The 12,868-nt window shown below is 40.7% G+C and overlaps 1 protein-coding gene across 11 annotated transcripts in view; it reads left to right on the top strand.

The window, feature by feature from the left end:
* Positions 1 to 12,868, top strand: part of SCML4 (Scm polycomb group protein like 4) — a 113,008-nt gene that overhangs the window by 43,804 nt on the left and 56,336 nt on the right. For 7 of the 11 annotated variants that reach the window (XR_544968.2, XM_070559188.1, XM_008520691.2 and 4 more), the window contains one exon: positions 5,824 to 6,038. The exons of the other annotated variants lie outside the window; for them this stretch is intronic. Coding sequence is in view for 6 of the 7 variants with exons in the window: in XM_070559186.1 (XP_070415287.1) it covers positions 5,824 to 6,038 (215 nt within the window). In the remaining variant the exon portion in view is untranslated. The remainder of the gene's footprint in view (positions 1 to 5,823; positions 6,039 to 12,868) is intronic. 11 annotated transcript variants of the gene reach the window in all.

Genomic DNA, 12,868 nt, shown 5'->3' with positions numbered 1-12,868 from the left:
CTGCCCAGAGGAAACCACCTTCAAATAATCTGATAATTATTTTCCCCAGACTTCTTTCTATGCCTAAATACACTCAGATTTATCTTTATGTATATATGTAAAAAATATATGAACAGAATCATACTATATATACTATTTTGCAATCTTTGTGTACGCATGTATATATGTATGTGTATACACACACATACTTAAAATTACAAAGTATTCCACTTTATGAATGTGAAATAATTTAGTAAACTAAGGCTGTTTGGAGGGACATTTTGATTACTTTCAGTATTTCACTATTATAAACAACGTGCAAATAATACCCCTGGCCATATATCTTTCTGTTCTTCCCAGATTATCTTCCTAGGATTTATCCTTAGCAGTGACATAGTGGTTTACGAAGTGTGCATGTGTAAAGTTTTTAAGTGATTTTCAAATTTTCTTCCAGAAAGGTTAGCCAATTTGCACCCCTAGCAAGAGCAAATGGGAGTGCCCATTCCTCTAGCCCTCAGCAACATGCAATGTCAGGGTTATGCACATTTATCGATCTAATAAGCAAAAAATGATATCTCAATCTATTTTTGGGGGGGTTACCAGAGAAGTTTAGAATCTTTTCTTGTGATATTTGACTATTTCTCTTTCTCCCTTCTTTCTTTCCTTCCTTCCTCTCTTTTTAATTTTTTTTGTGAACTGTCTATATCCTTTGCCCATTTTTCTAGTCTTCATTTTTATTTCAATAATTTGAAGGAATTCTTTGTATTAACCTTTTGTTGGTCCAATATGTAGTAAATAGTTCCCATAGATTTTCATTTATTTTCAACTTTTTTCGTGATTTTACTTTTGCTATACGAAAACTTGAGCTTTAGGTAGTCATGTCTATCAGTTTTTCCGTTTGTGCTTCCTGAGTTTTCTATCATACATCCCAAGAATATAAAAATGTTGACCCAGGGGCCATTCTTGTGGCATAGTGGTTAAGTTCCTGTGCTCCACTTCGGTGGCCCAGGGTTCACAGGTTCAGATCCCAGGTTCAGACCCGGCACTGCTTGTCAGGCCACACTGTGGCGGCATCCCACACAAAACGGAGAAAGATTGGCACATGTGTCAGCTCAGGGCTAATCTTCCTCACACACACTCAAAAAAAGTTGACCTATTTTGTCTTCAGTAATTCTTAATATTTCTTTTATTTTTTATATTTTAGAATTTTCTAGACTACTCTAGAATTTATTTTACTGAAATATACCTAAAATTTTTTTCATTTCTAAGTGCCAGTTGTCCACAAATCATTTGTTGAGCTTTCCTCATTAATACTAAATAATCTTAAATTTCAAACAAATGAAAGCTTATTATATGTTAATTTCTGGACTAACTTTTCCGTTGATGTGATTTCTTATTCCTGTACCATACTGCTGCCACTATTATAGGTTTATGATACATTTTATGAACCAGGTGGACACATCTCCTCTGCTGGCCTTTGTCTTGTCCTTTCTTTTCTTAAAGTCAGTTTGGATTTTTAATGTGATTGCATTTAATTTATAAAATAATTTAGATGAAAATTATATTTTAAAAACATCCATGTATCCAATAACAGAATAGTCTTTTTATTTATTTGAGTTTTATTTTAGGGCATAAGTAGAATTTTGAAAACTGCTATTTTCTTCATACAAGTCATTCCATTTCTTACTAAATCTGTATGAAGAACAGAGAAGGGTCTGAGATTTTATCCTCTGCAAGCAAACAAGTTAGCCTGTCACCCTGTCATGGATGCTGGCAGAAAAGGGATGATCCTAGGGCAGAGGCACAGCAGGTGGTGTAGACTTCGTGTTCCCATCTGCTTCCTTTGTCCAGGTTTTATAGTGGAGGCTGCACATGCAGTAGTCACAGCTGAGGAACTCTAAGCTTGGGAAATCCTAACGAGAGCTCAGGGCAAGCTTCTTGAGCTAACTGATGAAGAATGAGAGGAATAAACAGAGGGGGTTTATGCAAAGGCCCTGTGGTGGGAGGAAGTGTGGCAACTATAAATACCTGAAAAAAAGGCCACCACGGTAATTCCGTTATCTTCTGGCTAATGGTGCTGAAGAGAACTAGCTTGCTTATTTTTCCTACTGTAAATGATCTATTTGTTCTGCCCAAATGCTTATAAATTTTTTTCCCTTTGCCTTTGTGTGTATTATTTTCATTAGGATTTGTTGTTGTTCATTCTTAATGAAATTTTTTTAAGACACAGAGAGCCTCTTCATTCTTGTTGATGGCCTCTTAGTATATCTTTGAGTATTTTCCTTGTCTATCAACTTTGACTTTTTCTTTAATTATTTGATAAATTGTCCCTGTCTATCTTCTATAGTTATGTTCTCCCTAAAAACATTCTGTCTCTCTTGTTTCCACTGCATTCCGAGATGGAGACCCTTCCTTGTTTTCAGTATTGATCTTTGCTATTTTCACTTTCTTTTTTTCATGTCTTAGTTTTGGAAAGGGAGATTTTGGGGATTCTGGTCTTTTGTGACTATCTTTTCCAAAGTGTCTGGATCTGTTATTGAAAGAACCATTTTGTACGTACTTTTCCTCAACTCTTTAAAATTATCCCAAAAGAGATTTTGAGACTCCCTTGTGGTTAAAATAATCTCTTCAATTTTGAAAAGTGCTCTGTCTCATTACTTAAAATTGTATTTACTTGTGTGTTCAAATTGTAATTATTTGTGGCAAAGGAATTGGGGAACAGCACCTACCTGATTAATGGGTTAAATATGTAATCATTCAGGTGTGATGAATCGAGGAAACTTCCTATCTCCAAGTACCTCTCCGACTGCTCTGGTACAAAAACACTTCATTGTTGCTCCATTAGCGTGAGATTCATTGATCAGATTTAGTTATGTGGGAAGGTCCTTCACACTCCTAAGATGGACGTGCTTCTACAGAAGGCAGTGGAAAGTAGCACAAGTCTTGGCGTTTCCTACCAGTAGGGAGAGGGAATTAGAACAGAAGAATCCAGTTTAAAAGATGACTTCTTTTCCTAGGAATTTTTTTCTGACATATTGAGAAATTTGGGGATAGTTAAGCGTAATTTTGAGGGATACAAATCCTTCAGATAATGTGCTAATTAATTTGTTACTCTCCCTTTATTGGTCAAAACCTAGTCAACAAGAAGAGTTTCATGAGGGAGTATCTCAGTTAGCAGAGTATCCCAACTCACCAGTGAAGGAATGCAGCCAATTGACCCTCCAAGAGGACTCCCATTTCCATTCCAAGAGATGCAATGTCTTCTCTGATCATGAGTTTTCTCTTGTTGACTTTTGTTGTTGTTGTTGTTGAGGAAGATTGGCCCTGAGCTAACTCCTGTTGCCAATCTTCCTCTTTTTGCTTGAGGAAGATTGTGAGGAAGATTGTTGCTGAGATAACATCTGTCTCAATCTTCCTCTATCTTTTGTATGTGGGATACCACCACAGCATAGCTTGATGAGTGGTGTGTAGCACCACACCCGGGATCTGGGCTGCGAACCCAGGCTGCAGAAGCAGAGCGTGTGAACTTAACCACTAAACCACCGAGCGGCCCCTTCTTCTTGACTTTTTTTTTCTTTTACAAGGTTAGCCCTGAGCTGACATCTGCTGCCAATCCTCCTGTTTTTGTTGAGGAAGATTGGCTCCGAGCTAACATCTATGCCCATCTTCCTCTGTTTTATATGTGGGATGCCTGCCACAGCATGCCTTGATGAACAGTGCATAGGTCGGTGCCCGGGATCCGAACTGGCCAACCCCAGACCACTGAAGTGGAGTGCATGAACTTAACCGCTGTGCAACCAGGCTAGCCCCCCAACTGCCCCCCCCCCAACCCCTGCTCTTGTTGACTTTTGATCTTGATGTTAGTGGATATATTGCTGACCCCCTTCCTCACTAGAGGCTAAGTAGAAAGGTAGAGAAACATGTCCTATATTAGGAAAAATTCCTGTTTCCAAAGTCTGTAAAGATAAACTAATAATGAAGAAGCAGAAACTTGACCATGATAGTTCAAAATGGGACTCAGACCAAGTTTCACATAGCAGAAATGTTGTTGAATAAATTTTGGTGGTTTTCCAATGTTTTTGGAAGCGTCTGTTTGGAAAATGACTATTTTGGGTATTTGATGGCACTGTGGAGTACAGACACTAAGTCTAGAAATAGAGTGAGTCTTCCTTTACATGTTGATGGGTTTATCTTTGTTGACCATAATTCCTTGACTCTAAGATGCCTTTGATTATATCACACATCATTATCTCATGTATCACTAAGAAAAGAAAAATGCTCCCTATGGAATTCTGACATCCTTACAATGCTGTAGAGTACATCCTGATTTCAGAGACGTTAATGTGTGAAAAAATACACATCTTAGAATCAGTGAGATATAATATTTTTCTTAAAGTGGCAAAAACAGGGAAAATTGATACCTAACAGCTTGTCAATCTACCTGAAATATTTAACAATGCAGTCAATAAATAAATTTATGCTTTAAAACTCTATTTACTAGGTATGCTATTTCCAAGAACAATCAAGACTATTGATAGAGTACTGTTAATATTCGGAGAATTAATGAAGTGAACTTACATCTATAGAGGATGCCCAAAATTTCCCCTGTCATTATTTTAAGAATTTCCACTATTTGATATTTTCTTTACTGAGCAAACCAATCTGGTCCCTGCTGTGCATCCCAGACCAGGGTGCAGGGACTGCCTCTTCGTCTTTCCCAACTCTTTCTGCAGCCTTTTGAGCAAGAACCTCTCATTTCCACTGTTAGGTACCACTAATCCTCAGAGTTGTATCACCTAACATCACCCCTGAACTAAAGTCTAAAGTTCTGTCCCATTTGTCACATTCATGAACATTCCAGGAAATCCAACCCCTGAACTCATGCTACTGCTACGTTCTCTGGGTTGGGGCTGATCACCCACCTCTTGCTGCAAGATTTAGGCAACTCTACCTGAGAACCTTATTATTAGAATTTTTAATGCTAATAATATTATAGTATGTGGGGGATAGTATAGTATCTGCTTGGGGGAAAGAATTTGTTCATGGTAAACACTTACCCAGAGTCTCACCATCTATGCCATTGGTGGCATTTTAGCACGTTTCCTTCCACTTTTTCACCGGATAAAGTTTTTGCATAGTTGAGATAACTTTTACGTGCAATTTATGTGATGCTTTTTCACTCATCCTCATGTTATTAAAAGAGTATTGTTAAAGGCTTTTAATTAGTTGATTGTTTTATTCTGTAGATATATTAACTATTCCTCTATTGCTTGGTATTTGGATTGTATCCATTTTATTTTTGCAATTCTGAATCAAGATAAATGAACATCTCTGTATGCAAATCTCTGTCCCCATTTTGATGGAGGGACATAATCCACCTTAATACAGTTGATTTGTACTGTTAAATTTCTTTCAATGGAAAAAAGGTCATAATTTATAACCCAACCAAAGGGATAGGAGTAAATATGAGAGAATGGTTGTGTTAAATACTATTATTATATTAGTTCAAAGTTGAATTAACTGGGACACAGATAGATAAAGTTGTCTTGTTGCTGGTGACACTATCAGTTGTGTTTGCAACCGGGAATCTAGTGTCTTCTTCACCCCGCCAGTATCTTCCCCACTTTCACCATAGCCCCATGGAAATTAGCTGTCCTTGAAACTGTACCAGGAGCCCAACAGCACCGTAAAAGCTCGTAGTGGTGCCTGGTTCTCTCGCATTTGGTCTTCTCCTCCAACAAGGGGTCGGTATGGCCAAAGTCACCAAACCAGATCCATGTTTGCCTTGCAAACCAAACAAACACTTCTGTTTTTGTTTTGCTTTGTGTCTGGACTAATTCTTAGCACCTCTTCTGCCTGTGAGCGATTTGTCACTTCCTTCTGTAAGACTGGCACCAGCAGACATGCAGTCTCAGAGGATCCCGGGGAGGAAGCGAGGCCGACCCCCACTTCACTCAACACCTATGAAGATGGCAGTTCATAATCTTTATTCTGCTTCAGCTGGTTCTTTACCAGCAGTGAAGATCCCAAAGAAAAGAGGGCGGAAACCCGGGTACAAGGTACGGCTCCATCATCTCCTTTCTCCAAAGTGGTATTGGGCTGGGGCACGGGTGTTTGGGCAGAACCCCACTGCAAAATGTGATGAAAAGTTGGGAGCTGGGTAAAGACAGGATGAATAAGTTTCTCTCAATGGAGCATGTGATGGCCGAGGCCTCATTATTCTAACATGGCACACAATGCATGCTGTTGCTATCGTGTGCATTTTTACAAGTGGAGAAAGCAAATTACACCAGATGGGGAAAGTTGTAAGGCAAGCAGATTTTAAGGTCATAGCTAAACACACATTATTAAGCCTCGCATCTGAATTAGTGTTTCAGATACTGAGCTTTCCCCTAACTGTGCCTACTAGAGCAGCTCTCGAAGCCACTTTCCAGAACTGATTTGTCATTTATTTCAGTAGAAGCAGATGATGTTCCTGAGACATTTAAATTAATAATGTGAGGAGACTACTGTCAAAGTTTTCCCAAACACAGCCCCAACAAGGGGACTCGTCATGAAAATTCAGGGTGTTAATTCATAGTTTCCTGCTTATAAAAGATGCTGACGTCAAGTTTGGCTACAAGGAGGCATATTAGGCAAAATTTAAATCCCATGACCCGTTTAAGAATTAATGATTTGGAGAGGCTGGGGGGTGGAGAGTAAGTTCTCTGATGTAACTGCAATCATATACAGCAACCCGAACCCAGGAGAGAGCTTATCCTCTCAGATGGTTTTGAAGAGGCTACTAGGGAAGAAAGAATCTTGACCTTATTCCGCAAAAGCCTTTCGGTCATTAGAAAATGAGCGACAGAAATTTTCCTTCATTTGTTTTTCTGGAAATAAAGAGCTTATGTTTCCACCTTTAGATCTGAATACTCAAACCAAAATGCAAATTGGCAATTAACTCCCATATATTTAGGAAAATGTGTGGAAATTATTTCAGGTCAGCAGAAAGACAAAGCTTCCGGAAGAATTGGTAATGAATTCAACCTTTATCCCTTTGGTTTTCCACAATTCTTACAACTGCTGGAAAGTAAAAATGGTAGGTGGGGGGGAAAGTGACTCAAAGTTATTTGGGGGTCATTGGTTTGGTAAAAGAAGCTTTTACTCAGCCATCTCCTGAGGTAAAGTCTTCTGTCACTAGTTATTTTTCTGACAAAGAGAGCCTCCTTTTTCTCATGGGCACACCAGCTTCAGAATTGTGTCTCCGAAGCTGGCACAGGGCAGGTCCTCCTGCTCAGCTACCTGTGTAGTTGCCAGGGTCTGGGAATTGCATCTGGAAGGCTGGAGCAGGGCAGCCCTTCTGTTTATAGAGCTAGGGAGCACATCCAGGGTCTGAAGAAACACACTGCAAACTTCGCTCTCCTATTTGGCTTTCTCCTACTCCCCTGGGAGCTGTGACCCAAGAATGAAAATTACCAACAGACACAGCATTTCTGGGGCCAGGAAAAATGGAAATTCACTCCATGGAATGAACTCGACTTTGCAATTTTCCTGTCTCCTCAGAAGGGTGGTTCTCAGTGCTCCTAATACTTGGAGACACCTCAGGGCAGGAAGACAGCCTTGGGGTGGTCAGCTGAGGACACAGGCCCTGCACAAAGCAGGCAGGTCTCATACTCGTGCCCAAAAGGGTTTCTTTTCTGGGGACAACAGGCCACAGCCCTTCCTGAGTCTACTTCCCAAATATTTGGGGAAATGTGTGGGAATTGTTTCAGGCCAGCAGCTTCCAGGTGGCTCCCCAAGTCAGGGGCTTAGCTTCTGAGAAGAATGGCTCCAAACCAGGTGCCAGTCTGCATGACGTTCTGACCCACTCATGATGACACAGGAAAAATAAGAACTGTTTGAAAGTCTTCGCAAAGCTGAAATGATTTCACTTAAAGGATCATCCTTTATTCTGAAATATCTGCTTCCTACTATTTTGGTGTCAAATTTTATTTTATTAAATATCGTCTGTTGTCAGGATTTGGTAATTTAAAAAAATGTCTTTACTTGGCAAAATAAAGTTGGCAACCTGTTAAGTCTCTCCAGTTTTATTTTGACAATTTCTTAGACCCTGAAGCCCCATTTTATCATTAATGAAAGGGTTTTAATTGTGGAGAAGCCAGCAAGGAAAGTGTACGGTTTCATTCCATTTACCAAATGGTCACTAATTTGGCAGTTTTTAACTATCTGGGACGCAGTGGGGGAGCCAGAAGTTGTTAAAAAATCCTGAGCAAGGGAAATAAGATATTACTTGGTCTAGTCTTAAAAGTCTTGTATTTTATGACTAAGAAATGCTTCCAAGCCCTCCTTCAGAGTTTATTTACCTTGATTGTAGATGCATTTCTCACAAGCTCGATTATAGCAGTTTAATAGCCTTAGATTTGAAGGGGAAGACATTTTGGGGAAGAAGAGTGCGCACAGCTGGACACGGAGAGGATAATAATAGTAATTATGATAATTATATGATATATTAATAATACAGAACAATAAAATGCACAGTAATATCAATATTATAAAATAATAAATGACAATATAATTTTATGTCGAAAATGATGTTATTATGATATATTCGTGCTAACGATATTATCATAATAAAATAGTGAGTGCTTGAGCTTTTGGCAGGCTCTTCCCCAGGAGATTCTGAGTCTCCTGGCCTTGCTGACTGTATCACAGGTCTATGCTGGTTGACATTTGTCACTTCTGACTGCTGCTGTCCCAAGCTGCTCTGTCAGTCATCCCTGTGCCCCTGCATACGTCGAAACTCTCTGGTCCAAGTAGGAGCACAAACCTCTCCCTTAAAGACCCAAGCACGACAAGCACAGGCTGTGACGTTTAACCCCTTCTCTGAGGCTTGAGAATAACAGAGTGAACTACAGGCAGAAGAGTGCCAGTCAGATGTCAGTGCTCCAGAGGTCATAGGTCATGCCTCTTCCCAGGGTCCACCTGGCCATCTCTCTCTCGGCCCAGGCCTGCAGCTGGGGCCTGCTCACTCCTGTGAGATTTTTTATGGCCTTACTGCCCCCTTCTCGCCCCAGTCAAAGGAAGCCAAAACCTCTTAACATCCTATTTTCTCTGAAGAGCTGTGCTCTGGCTGCCATGAAAACAGCCTTCTTCATTATCAAACAGAACACTTACATCTCAGTTTGAAGCATCGGCTATTGGTTTACGTCCTTAGTTCAGAGGTCAACAGGTAGATTTTCCTTACATTTCATGGCTAAAAAGACCATCGAAGTCTTTTTTTTTGTTTTAAAGATTGGCCCTGCACTAACATCTGTTGCCAATGTGTTTTTTTCCTTCTCCCCGAAGTCCCCCAGTACATAGTTGTATATTCTAGTTGTAGGTCCTTCTGGTTCTGCTATGTGGGATGCCACCTCAGCATGGCCTGATGAGCAGTGCTGGGTCCACATCCAGGATCCAAACCAGCAAAACCCTGGGCCCCCAAAGCAGGGTGCATGAACTCAACCACTCAGCCATGGGGCCGGCCCCCATTGTGATGTTTTTAAAGCAATAAAGAGAAAGGGTCTACACCAAGGAGAAATGCTGCCTTCCATTCTGTAGACTCAGCTGATTATAATGTCTTCAAATAGTGGGATTTCCAGCTTCTGTGTCTTTATGATTTAAGCAGGAAGAATAAAGTGTTGGGTTTTTAAAAATAGTCATTTGTCCGTAATACTAATAATTAATCCTAATAGCAGTAATAGTCATGCACAGCATTTATTCAGCATTTCTACATTTGAGGCTCTGGGCCTAAGCACTTTATGTTTATTTTCTTATCTGATCCTTGATAGTTTGATAGTGATGGCAGCCAGGGAAATTGCAGGCATTAGGCATGAATTGACTAAGCCCCACAGCCTGAGGCCGCTTACTGTCAGGCCAGCAGCCCTGTACACCTCAGCAATCTCTTAGCATTATTGTTCAGAATAGTAATCATACTTCCTGATTCAAAAAAGAGTAAATTATATTCTCTCTGCTCCATTTAATGAGCTAAGAAAAGTGTAACATATTCTAGAAAGAATATCATCCCTGAAATATTAAAAACAAATGGTTAAAATTTTCTAAAATGTTGGTCATTGTATCATTCAGGATACAAATTCAGCTGCTATAACAAAGCCCACGTCACAGTGGCTTAAAGAAGATATAAACTATTTTCTCTCACATGTTCAAGTCTGGAAAGGCCATCTGGGGCTGACACAAGGGCTCCGTGGAGTTGGGGACCCATGTTCCTTCTATATTGTTGCTCTGCCACCTTAACACAAAGTCTCTACCTCATGCTCTAAAATGGAACCTCTGGTTCCCACTATCCCACTAGTCCAGCCAGCAGAATGGGGACAGAGGTAGTGGAGGGCACGTCTTTCCTGTTTAAGGATCCAACCCTCAAAGTTGCACACATGCCTCACTCTTGCATCTCACTGGCCCCAGAACTTGGTCACTTGGCCACACTTAGCTCCAAGGGAGTAGGAAAACGTAGTGTTGAGTGACGAGGCAATCAATTAAAATTCAGGGATTCCATTAATAAAGAAAGAAGGGAGCAGGAATATTTGGGAATGCCCAGCAGTCTCTGCTAAGTCCTTAAAGGACAGTCTTCTGTTAACTGGAAAATTCACTTTATAAAGAAAGTAATTCCCTAATAAACATGGGTAAATGCAACATTTTGTTTTGTTCGCTCTTTCTTATTGTCATCCTTTTTACCCCCCAAAAGTATATGTTCTTGGCATTGGGTAATAAGGAAGTTAAGCTCACAAAAATCTCAATTACGAGAATGTTCAAACTTAAGTAGAAAGGGTTTCATTTGCTTGTTTCAACACTTGTTTAAAGCCTCTTTCTAAAATGTGTTTTCGTTAGAACTGTTGAGTTGGCTTCAATGTTCTTCGCTTATCCAGATCTTCTATTGCCTTAGAGTCATATTTATAAACATCAAATGAAGCTTAGTAGTATGTGAGGGAAGAATGGGTATCTGATAACCCTTCCTGTGCCTATTCTCAAGGCCCCCTTTGTTGATGGTGTGCCACCTGTGCCCCATGGGGAAAATGATTACACAGGCACAGGGCAGGGCCGTTCCCTCAGGCTGAACAGTGGGTGGCACCTAGAGTAGGGATTGTCTCTCCTGTGATCCTCTGTTGCCCCCACTCCCTAACCCAGGGCTGGAGCACGGCTCAAGGTGGAGGCTCAGCCATGGATCCGGGCAGTGGTATGCTGGTAAATGTCTCCCAACAGCATTCTGATGTAACTCCGACATGAACGTTAGTTGATATTTTTGCTTATGTTAAGAAGTAAGAGAAATGTAAACAGTGCATTGTATGTTGGAACTTCGCTCATTTGTCAAGGACGTGATTGACTTCTCTGCTGAATTGGACAATAGTTTGTTAAAACAAAAAATATTTCAATTTTTGTTCAATTCACGGTATAACGGCTATAGACAAGAGGCATTTTTAAGTTTAATTTGCGTTTTTAACATTTTTTTCCATCACTGTCTTAAGTCTATAAGTCAACAAAATAGTAAATCCAGCCCCAACTTGTAGCATTTGCTAATTTTCAAAGTGTAAATATTCTCGACACGGCCAATTTCAAGGTACCATGTGATGATGCCCTGAACACAGAGTTGGGAAGAGATGTGCGGCTGTTCACTCTGGCGTCTGTGTTTCCATACAGATGCCATAGTTAAATAACTAGAAAGCGAGGAGCTTTGAGTGTCTATTACCTTGTTTTTAGTATATTTTATTTAATTAATACTCTGTAAGTGTATATACTTTAATTTTTAATAATCTCTGTGTTTAACAAACAACTTGCAATATTCCTGAAAATTTAATCATCCCTTGTGGACCAGTATCAGCAGGCTCCAGCTCCCCACTGCTCTGAGTTCTGCTGTGCACAGGATGCCTGTAATCGGATGTCCCATGTCCCATGTCCCATCTCTCATCTTCTGGGCTGAGCCCATGGCTGCTGACGTATAGAACTTGGCCCCCCAGCCAGTTTCTGTAAGAAACCCAGTCACACCAAGCATTCCTTGCAATGTGTGGTCTCTGCTAAAGATTGTTGGGCTCACAAGGCATAGTGGACAGCATTCCATTAAATGATTCTCAGGGTTAGATCTGTTTCTCTGAATTCCACTTTAGCCAGTGATGGTGTTTTTAGTTTTCCTTTTTCTTCCTTCTCTTTCCTGGTACCCATGGAGTACCGGCTTCATTGTCTCCTCTCTTGGCTTCCCTCTAATGGGAGGAAATTAAGCCATTCTTCCTGACCCCCCTCAAAGCAGCCCCCTATCCCTTTCCAGCTGCACTTTACCAGTTTCAGTGCCTCTCTGGGCCCAGAGGAGAATCTGAACCCAACACAGAGTTGGTGGAAGAAAACTCCAGCATTCTCATCCTGTCCTCGCCCCATTTGCACCTCTGAAAGTCACAAGAGAGCTGGATGATTCCCCTCCCACCTCAAACACCCCCTTCTGTCTTCATCGTGATGCAGGCAGTATACTGCATTGGGGTAATTTTGTTTTCCTAGGGAAGTATTAGTGCAAAGATCGTTTAAGTAGGATCTCAGATTTGATCGAGGGGTGTGTTGCCGAAGCAGGCCTCAAGGCCAAACGACACTGGCCCCTCCATCCCTTGGCTGTTTAATCTCTCCTGCAAGTGCAGGGAGAAAAGCGTATGGACAGACCCAGAAACAAGCTGACTGCTAGGAATGGAATTAGGTCATTGGCTACAAACTTGTTGTTGGAGCTGATTTGCATTTCCAACAGGCGAGTTTTTAGACTAAAGTCTGAGGTTAAACACGGTGAGGTATTCAATTTCCCGTAACTGTGCTCCCCACACCATCTCCTCAGAACCCTGAGGGAGTTTTGTATGAAGGAAGAGTGTGAGTCTAAAGGAGGAAC

This window comes from Equus przewalskii, chromosome 9, assembly GCF_037783145.1.
Source record: "Equus przewalskii isolate Varuska chromosome 9, EquPr2, whole genome shotgun sequence".
Lineage (NCBI taxonomy): Eukaryota > Metazoa > Chordata > Mammalia > Perissodactyla > Equidae > Equus > Equus przewalskii.
Note: the sequence above shows the minus strand (reverse complement) of the source record. Positions and strands in the feature narration are given on the sequence as shown.